The 9,578-nt window shown below is 37.4% G+C and overlaps 1 protein-coding gene across 1 annotated transcript in view; it reads right to left on the minus strand.

Annotated features, from left to right (window-relative positions):
• The window catches only part of UBR5 (ubiquitin protein ligase E3 component n-recognin 5), a 104,832-nt gene that overhangs the window by 86,044 nt on the left and 9,210 nt on the right, over window positions 1-9,578 (minus strand). Inside the window, exons 5-8 of the mRNA XM_021711997.1 lie at window positions 5,449-5,638; window positions 5,111-5,270; window positions 4,386-4,535; window positions 1,099-1,310 (exon numbers count right to left, since the gene is read on the minus strand). Coding sequence (XP_021567672.1) covers window positions 1,099-1,310; window positions 4,386-4,527 — 354 coding nt within the window. The 5' untranslated portion in view covers window positions 4,528-4,535; window positions 5,111-5,270; window positions 5,449-5,638. The remainder of the gene's footprint in view (window positions 1-1,098; window positions 1,311-4,385; window positions 4,536-5,110; window positions 5,271-5,448; window positions 5,639-9,578) is intronic.

Here is a 9,578-nt window from a genome sequence, read left to right on the forward strand (position 1 = left end):
AGAATGCAACTCAGGGAAAGTCTGGCAGCTGCCAAAGAAAAAAGAATAACCTTTGCTTCCAAAGAAACTGAATAAAATCCATGTTCCTTCTTGTACTCAAGTTTTCCACATGAGCTGAATGCAGAGGAAAAATAAACAACTGTATCAAGACTCACAATACTATGGAAACAAATTTGGAAAAATAATATTTTTCTTCAAGATCTCAAATTCAAGTTCATAGTCTAAGAAAGAAAAGAAATCCATATCAAGACTTTCTTTATCTGCTAAAGATTAGCCTCAAAGTTCCCATTTTCTTTTAACTGCAGCTTTAGAAAATTTCTACCCAAGAGGCTCTAGAAATAAGAAGAAAAAGGCACACTAAAATACAAGTGAAAAAAAGATGGCATCCTATAGATGAATTACCAATTACTTCAGACAATGAACAGAGACACACCATCAACAGGACGCATCAACTGTTTCACCGGTGGCAGAGATGGATGTTTAAAGATTGAAATCGACTTAAGTCCAGCGTGCTTCCGAGAATTCAGTCATTGCACCATTTCTCAGGACCTAGGACTCCCTTAGTCCATTCCTTTTCAGCCTACTTTGTCGCCCACAGTATTCACAGCATAGTCAACTCAATGCCATTAAATGGGATAGCGAACTAAACAAAGAAACACAGATCCCTAATCTTGTCATGAAAGGCCTATTTTATCAATGACCAAAAACTTAACTCTGCAGAAATTAGTGTCCACCTGATTTTTAAAAATAGACAAAACAAATTTCTACCAAGGAATGTAACATTAATTACTGGAGTATTACCAGAAATGAAGTCCTGAAACAGAATATTGATGTGTTATCTGCAACCACCATCCCAATTTCTGATTCATGTCATCAAGTAGGAAGAAAAATAGCACCAGTGAATACATCTCACTGAGGTTACTCATGCAGTGCCAAATAAAGATACATTCTATTTATATTTTAAAACAAAACAAAAATATTGCTATTTCCTTGAATGATAGTATAAAAACCAAATAAATAAAACAGAAACCTTGGGGACATGGGCAGATTGTCAGGAATCCATTTAAATGGAAGGGGTGTGTTTTTTTTCCCAAATACCTTATCAGGCCACCACTGCAAATCTTCTCCTAGAGATACTGGACTTTGAACAGGTGTGTTCTTCTTATCCAAGTTTGGCTCTCCTTCCTTGCTGGTAGAGCCCCTTTCATTATCAAATGAGGCTCCATCAAGCCACCTTCGTTCACGTAAACGTAAAACGGATTCACGTTCACGCAACAGCTCAGAGTCTCTCTCTAAGGGAAGAAGGAGAACTGGTATGCAATTGGGTCACACCAGTGGGATAAAAGTAAGCCACTCTCTAGTAAAGACCCTTCAGGATGCAACTAACAGCAGTTTATCTACTCACAAAAATGTATGTAAATGTTCATCTAAGAAGGCTGACATGCAACATTCAAAACATTAACCCTCTCAAGTAAGTGTATGAAAATTATGACCTAGTATTTTTTCAAAGTATATAGAGGCAGAGTTTTCCATAATACAGCTCTGTGTTTTTAGAGCAGAAGTGCTTTATTTTGAACTAATTTTGTGTTTTATGAAGTTAAAAATTTTGAGCTTTCATTATAGATGCTTACTACAAACTTTTTAATTTACATATTAGAAAATATAGGCCGGTCTCGATGGCTCAGCTTGTAATTCCGTGTTTTGGGAGGCCGAGGTAAGCAAATTGCCTGAGCCTGTGGGTTCAAGACCCACCTGGGCAACTTAGCGAGACCTCATCTCTACAATAAATCAAAAAAAATTAGCCGGGCATGGTAGCGCGTGCCTGTATTTCTGGCTACTTGGAAGGCTGAGGCAAAAGTATCACCGGAGTCCAGCAGGTCAAGGCTGCAGTGGCTGGGAGAGGCCAATGCACTCCAGCCTGGGTAACAGTGAGACTCCAACTCAAAAAAAAAAAAAAAAAATATATATATATATATATATATATATACACACACACACACACATCGTGTTTGTATAGCGGAGAGTAAAAAAAAGTATGGAAGTTCAACTTCAAGATATTAGACATATAAGCAAACCACAAAAGCGAACACAGAAAAAAACTTTAAAAGGTTAAACTACAAATCCACTAACATGTAAACTAATAATAAAATTTTGATAATCCAAATCCTTGTTTAGTGTAATTTGATAGCCTGGGTTTCTATGAATAAGTCTTATTTAAAATCTTTTCAGGAACTAAACAGCCTTTTTGGTTTTTTTTCATTTATTTATTTTCTACAAACTGTTATAGAAATAATTTCCTTACCAAAATGCTTCCCCTGCTACTGGCCAAAAAACTATCTAAAGGTGGTTTGTAGTTTGCTCATACATTATATTTTTCAAAAGATGATCAAGGCCAAGCTCAGTGGCTCAGTCTGTAATCCCAGCACTTTGGGAGGTGAAGGAGAGTAGATTGTCTAAGCCCGTGGGTTCAAGATCAGCCTGAGCATCTGGGCGAGACCTCGTCTCTACAATAAAACAAAAAATTAGCCGAGTGTGGGTAGCATGCACCTGTAGTTCCAGCTACTTGGAAGACTGAGACATAGGGATTGCTGGAGCCCAGCAGGTCGACGCTGGGCTGGCCATGAGTGTGCCATGGCATTCCAGCTAGCGACGGAGTGAGACTTCAACTCAAAATAAAAATTAAAAAAAATAATAAAAACTAAAAAAGATAATCAAAATAAACTTCCCAAGACTTGAATAATTAGGATCAGAAATAATAACTCAATTGAACCATACAAAAAATATCACACATGCAGGTGAAAGGTGCATATGGCTACTTCATATGGCTCAAACTAAAATTAATGTCTACATAGAACTATTACCTTAGGAAAAGAAAAAGGAAGACATTTAGAAGGAATTATTTGTGTTTAGATACTGAATATTGGAAAATATATTACTTAATACATTTAAGGAATTAAAATATGCATTTATCTTTAAATGAATAATACTATTACATAATACATTAAGTATATTAAAAGATCACCGTAAATCTGTTATTTTAAAAGTCTACTTTTAGGTACTAGATATGTGCAGCGTGCTATATGTCTTAATATAACATAGTATCTTTTCCAGTTAATTAATGATCAGTAAATACTGCTAATTTTTGTTATTTGAATTAAGATCTACATTCTAGAAAGTAAGAATACTAGTCTAAAGTTATAATGTAAGCTAAAGTTATCTACAAACATATATAGAGAAAGGTAGAATTAATGATTTCAAAATCTCTCTAACCTCTACTATGTACTATATCTTTTAAGGATTTTAAATGTTTGAGAATAGTATTTTAATTAGCAAAGCATTTCTATACATTTAATATTGGTGCCAATCCCATTCTGATCAGATTTTTCATATTTTTTATTTGATTTTTTTTTTTTTTAGAGTCTCACTCTGTTGCCCAGGCTGGAGTACAGTGGCACGCTCATGGCCACTGCAGCCTTGACCTGCTGGGCTGAGGTGATCCTTCTGCCTCAGCCTTCCAAGCTAGAACTACAGGCATGCACCACCATGCCTGGCTAATTTTTTGATTTGTCGTAGAGATGAGGTCTCGCCAAGTTGCCCAGGCTGGTCTCAGGCAATCCTTTCATCTCGGCCTCTCAAAGTACTAGGATTATAGGCATGAGCCACCATGGTCAGTAGATTTTTCTTTCTTTCTTTTTTTTTTTTTTTTTTTGAGTTGGAGTCTCACTCGGTCACCCAGGCTGGAGTGCCGTGGCCGCTCCCGGCCACCGCAGCCTCGACCTGCTGGGCTCCAGTGATCCTTCTGCCTCCGCCCCAAGTAGCCGGAATTACAGGCATGCGCTACCACGCCCGGCTGATTTTTTGATTTATTGTAGAGATGAGGTCTCGCTGCCCAGGCGGGTCTCGAACCCACGGGCTCAGGCAATCCACTCACCTCAGCCTCCCAAAGGCGCGGGGTTACAGGCTGAGCCACCGAGCCCGGCGGTCAGTAGATTTTTCATATCTCAACTTATTTATCTAACGAAGACTTAAAATAAGCAGATCCCTTTTTAAAAATCAAATAAACTAAGGAGACTTGTTTTCTGAATGCTGCATGTCACTGTAAAGTAGAATTCTGCTTTTAGTTCAGAATCCATCTTCCTCGTTAGAAATAAAGTTAGGTAACTCATAATCCTTTATATGAATTCCAAAATGCTGTTAAGATCATCGTAAAATACCACTGTGGCTCTTCAAAAATCAAAACTAGTTGCAATGCCAAAGCATCCAAATATACTATTAAGCAATGACTTCATCTACTATAATACTGCAAGCTCAATTACAGTGAGTTCTAACGCTGTCTCTTCACATAGTCACCCTGTGCTCAAAAACAGAAATAAGCGCAAAATTACCTCGCGATGAGCCCAGCCTGGAAAGTGACGAGCGACGAAAAGAAGGGTAACCAAAATAGCTAATGTCTTCAGAAAACATGGCATCCGCGTCGATAATGACACTTGGGTGGGCGGAATGAATGTCGGCATCAAGAAGAGACATAAGATCTTCTAAAAGCAAAAGTAAGTTATCACTGAAGTGCCTATAAAAAGAATACCTGGAGACCACTGAACAACCTCTGAAAAGTTAAAGCACGTTAAATCCAGGCATCGATATTACCCAAGGAACAGAAACAACATCTACACAGGGAATGAAACTAATTTTGTTAGTATAGATATTAAGGGGCGGGAAATACACAACTGCTGTCTGGGCTACTTACTAAATAATCAGAAGAAAGATTACTCCTTAAGATATAAAACTTATAGTAGCACAGAAATAAGACAGTCAAAATCTAAACATGGTCCAGTTATTACATATTCTTGGAATAATGACATCAATAAACAGCATTCCAGAGTCAGTGTCAGCCAGTCATAAAGATATGCACATATCACTATGTTTTAACAGGACCTAGCTAAGGCAAAACTTTCCCCATTTTCCCTTAAAAAAAAAAATCAGGCAGCTGTACAGTAAGAAATATCTACCACCTTGCAAAGAATAGTCAAAAAAAGCATTTGTGCTTTAAATTCCATTTTCTCATCTAAAGTGCACTCCAGAATGAGAAAAACCATGCTGGGGACCAACCAACCTCCAGGCAAGTAGGATTCGCTGGCTGTGTCGTCTCCATCATCCCCATCTTCATCGTCCCGGCTGAGCAAGTTATTTACAGCAAGGTTCACATCAAGATTCGTTCGCTGAAGTTCTCGAATAATGACACTTCTAGATTTGCCTTGTAAGACAACTTGGGCCTGAAATAAAAAATAAAAAACAGCACTACTCTAATTTTCTTGATTAATTTCCTTATCAAAATCAGTTTTCTAGGATTAAAATAGAACAGCATTTCACAGTTAATGTTATGAGCCCCATGACATTGCGTTAAGCCTCAACTTGTCCTGCTGTGTGACATGTGTTCAACAACATCCATACCTGTGAAATCAGCTCCTCAGGAATGACAGACGCTGGGATAACTGGCTGGGGCTGACTGCCCAAAAGCCCAGACCCGCGATCCCGTCCTGTCCGAATAACGCGAGTCTGTCGGCGGGAATCGCGAGCTCCAGCTGACGACCTACCAGAGGATCCTCCACCACTTCCACCTACTCCAGAACTCCAGCGGCTTCTAAATATTGGAGAATTCTTAAAATTAGCATTTTAGATAACCATTCTGAAAAGATCACTGTGGGTCTCATTTTCATTCTTTTAAGGAGAGGTTGGGGACGGGAGGAGAGGAGAACAAAATGGTCACATCAATCACTTTAGCCTTTAAATTAGGGCAGTGCCAGTTCTCTTTAAAAGGGTGGGGCACACTTCATCAATAAGGCTACCTAATCTCAAACCAGGTGAAGTGGGGATCAAAGGGTGGCCCAAACTTTACCTGTATAATGACCATTTGTATACCTAACCCTAAACTGTACCCCACATCTTTAAAATAAAAATTTAAAGATAAATAAATTAAATAAAATGAATTTAATACTTAGAGGTCATTCAACCTAGAGAGAGATATTTTACTCCCAATTCCTACTATATTCACCTAAGGCTGAAATCTTCAACCTCCCATTGCAAATAGACTTAGTTTTAATTTCCCGAATCTTTTTTCCCCCTTAAAAAGCTAAGCACATTAACCAATAACAATTCTAAAATCAGTATAAAGCAAACATTTTTGTTTCCTCTTCTTACTTACCTGGAAAGCCCAATTTCCAGCTAAGTAAACAAAAAACTTTTAAAATAGTTTTCCTCAGTAAAACAAAAAAATCCAGAAAACTGCTGTCATTCTTTTTGAAGGTTTTGTGTGTCACATGCCATTCACTTATGTTTATGTACGATCCGTGTCGACAATATAAATAACTACCCAAGATAACGTTGAGAAAAACAATATTGTGCATCCTCAGGAATGCAGTATCAAACAATACTTATCTCAACTAAGTAACAGATTTTAGAAATATCATATGAAATAACCATGCATAGGCCAGAAGAAAAACAAAGGGACTTCATAAAATATAAATTACATTAACAAAAAAAGGAAATTAAGAAAACATGTCCATTTATAGGAGTATCAAAAAGAATAAAATATTTGGGAATAAAGCCTAACTAAATGAAAGATTTGTACACTTAGAAGTACAAAACATTCCTAAAAGAAATTAAAGACAACACAGATAGGAAAGATATCCTGGATTCAAGAACTGAAGAAAGTATTGCTAAGATGCCCATACTACCCAAAGCATTCAACACAATCTTTATCAAAATCCCAATGCTTTCATTTTTAAAGAAATGAAAAACTTCACCCCCCCCAAAATTCACATGGTGACTTAGGGGACTCCAAATAGCCAAAGCAATTGTGAAAGAACAAAGCTGAAGGAAGGATTCACACTTCGTGATTTCAAAACATATAACAAAAAGCTGCAGTATTCAAAACAGGGCAGTACTGGCATAAAGACAAACAGACCAAGTGAACAGAAGAGAGCCCAGAAATAAACCCTCATGTATATGGTCACGCCAAGATCATTCAATGAGGGGGAAAAAACAAGTCTCTTCAACAAGTGGCAATAATGGGAAAGCTGGAAATTCACATGCAAAAGAATGAAGTTGGTTCCTTATCTTACACCATATACAAAAATTAACACAAAATTAATTAAAGAACTACACATAAGACCTAAAACCCCTAGGAGAACACATTAAAGAAAAGCTTCATGACACTGGACTTGGCAGTGATTTCTTAGAAATGACACCAAAAACACAGGCAACAAAGCAAAATGACAAAGGCACCACATCACACTTAAAAGGATACACTGAACAGACTGAAAAAGCAACCTGCAGAATGAGAGAAAATGCTTGCAAATCATCTATATGATAAGAGACTAATATCCAGAAAACAGGGCAATGCAGTAACAAGTCGGGTTCTGTTTGGAAGTGTGAAGTGGTAAGTTTCTGGGCACTGCTGCACAGGGACTAACAATGGACACCCAGAAGGATGTTCAGCGCCCACAGCAGCAGCCAGTGCTATGTATCTGTGGAGAATGTCACACAAAAAATGAAATAAAATCCAGGGATCCAATCAGATACAGAAAATCTGGATACAGAATAAAATTCAAGACAAGGACTAAAAAGATTGGTGGTAGGGTTTGACGCTGGATGAAATCTGGAACTTCAGAAGAATCCCTTTGTTTATAATGCCCTGCTAATGTTTTTCACTGTTGTGTAGCTTTGGTTTTACATGCAGTAGCCTCCCCTTATCCTCAGGGAATACATTCCAAGACCTCCAGCAGATCCCTGGATAGTACCTTGGATAGTATCAAACCCTTTATACACACTGTTTTTCCGATGCGTACATACCTATGATCAAGTTTAATTTATAAACTAGCCACAGTAAGAAATTAACAATAACTAATAAAATAGAACAATTATAGCAATATACTGTAATAAAGTTATGTGAATATGACCAGCACCTCTGTTTCTCCTTCACTCAAAATATCTTTTTGTACTATGTGTACCTATTTCCTATTTCAGACCATGGTTGACTGGGAGTAACTGACACCAGAAAAAGTGAAACTGGGAAAGGGGTACTACTGTACTTATGACTACAACTATGTACATATGGTTATACTTTATTTCATTTTTAAAATATTGCATTTTAGTATCAATATTTTATATAAAGATTTTCTTTTTTATTCAAAAAAATATACAGTCGAGGCTGCAGTAGCTGGGAGCGTGCCATTGCCCTCCAGTCTGGGTGACAGAGTGAGACTCCAACTCAAAAAAAAAAAAAACCAAAACCCCCCCAAACCCAAAAAACTATATATCTAGAATACAAAAGAACTCCTACAACTCAACAATCTAAAACATCAAACAATCTAATTTTAAAATGGGCGAAGAACTTAAATAGACTTCTCTCCAGAGATGTTACACAAATGGCCTACAAGCATATGGAAAGATGCTCAATGTTATTAATCATCAAAGAAATGCAAATCAAAATCACAATGAGATATCAACTAATACCAATCGAATTACAACTGTTAGGAAGATGTACAGAAATTGGAACCCTAGTACACTGGTAGAACAGTAAAATGGTACAACTGCTTTAGAAAACAGTATAAAGATTCCTTAAAACATTAAAAATAGAACTACCTTATGGTCCAGCAATCACACTTCAAGGACTATATTCCAAAAAAAGTGAAAGCAGGGTCTTGAAGAAATATCTGCACATCCATGTTCACAGCAGCACAATAGTCAAGTGGTGGAAGCAACTCAAATGTCCATCAAAAGCAGAATGGATAAACAAAATGTGATATATACAATGTAACATTATTTCTAGCTTTTAAAAGGGAATTCTGACACTTGCAACAACGTGAATGAACCTTGAGAACATTGTAAATGAATAAGCCTTTCATAAAAACACAAATATGGGTTGGGTATGGTGACTCACACCTGTAATCTCAGCATTTAGGGAGGACAATATGAAAGGACTGCTTGAGCCCAGGAATTCGAGACCAACCTAGACAACATAGCTAGACCTCATCACTACAAAAAATAAAAAAATTATCTGAGTGTGGTAGTGTGCATGTGTAGTCCCAATAACTTCGGAGAGTAAAGAAGGAAGGATCTCCTGAGTCTAGAAAGTAGAGGTTGCAGTTGCTATGATCGTGCTACCATTCTCCCCTGACCTTCCAACTCAAAAAAAAAAAAAGTTAAGATACAAAATCTTACTGTGTTTTAGAATGATTAACATAAAAATTTAATTAATTAAAAAATGAAGTCGTGGTAAAGAAAGCACTATTCTAAAAAGTAGACATTTTCTTTTCAAATTATATAAATTAAAACCATTATTTAACAGAAATAATATAGAATCAACAAAACAAGCCGGGTTCGGTGGCTCAGCCTGTAATCCCGCACCTTGGGAGGCTGAAGTGAGTGGATTGTCTGAGCTTTCAACTTGGCGAGATCTCATCTCTACAATAAAATTTAAAAAATCAGCCAGGCATGGTAGCGCGTGCCTGTAGTTCCGGCTACTTGGAAGGCTGAGGTGGAGGGATCACCGGAGCACGGCAGGGCGAGGCTGCGGGGGC

The sequence above is a fragment of the Carlito syrichta genome, unplaced genomic scaffold, assembly GCF_000164805.1.
Source record: "Carlito syrichta isolate Samal-C Ts95f unplaced genomic scaffold, Tarsius_syrichta-2.0.1 Scaffold302992, whole genome shotgun sequence".
Taxonomy (NCBI): domain Eukaryota; kingdom Metazoa; phylum Chordata; class Mammalia; order Primates; family Tarsiidae; genus Carlito; species Carlito syrichta.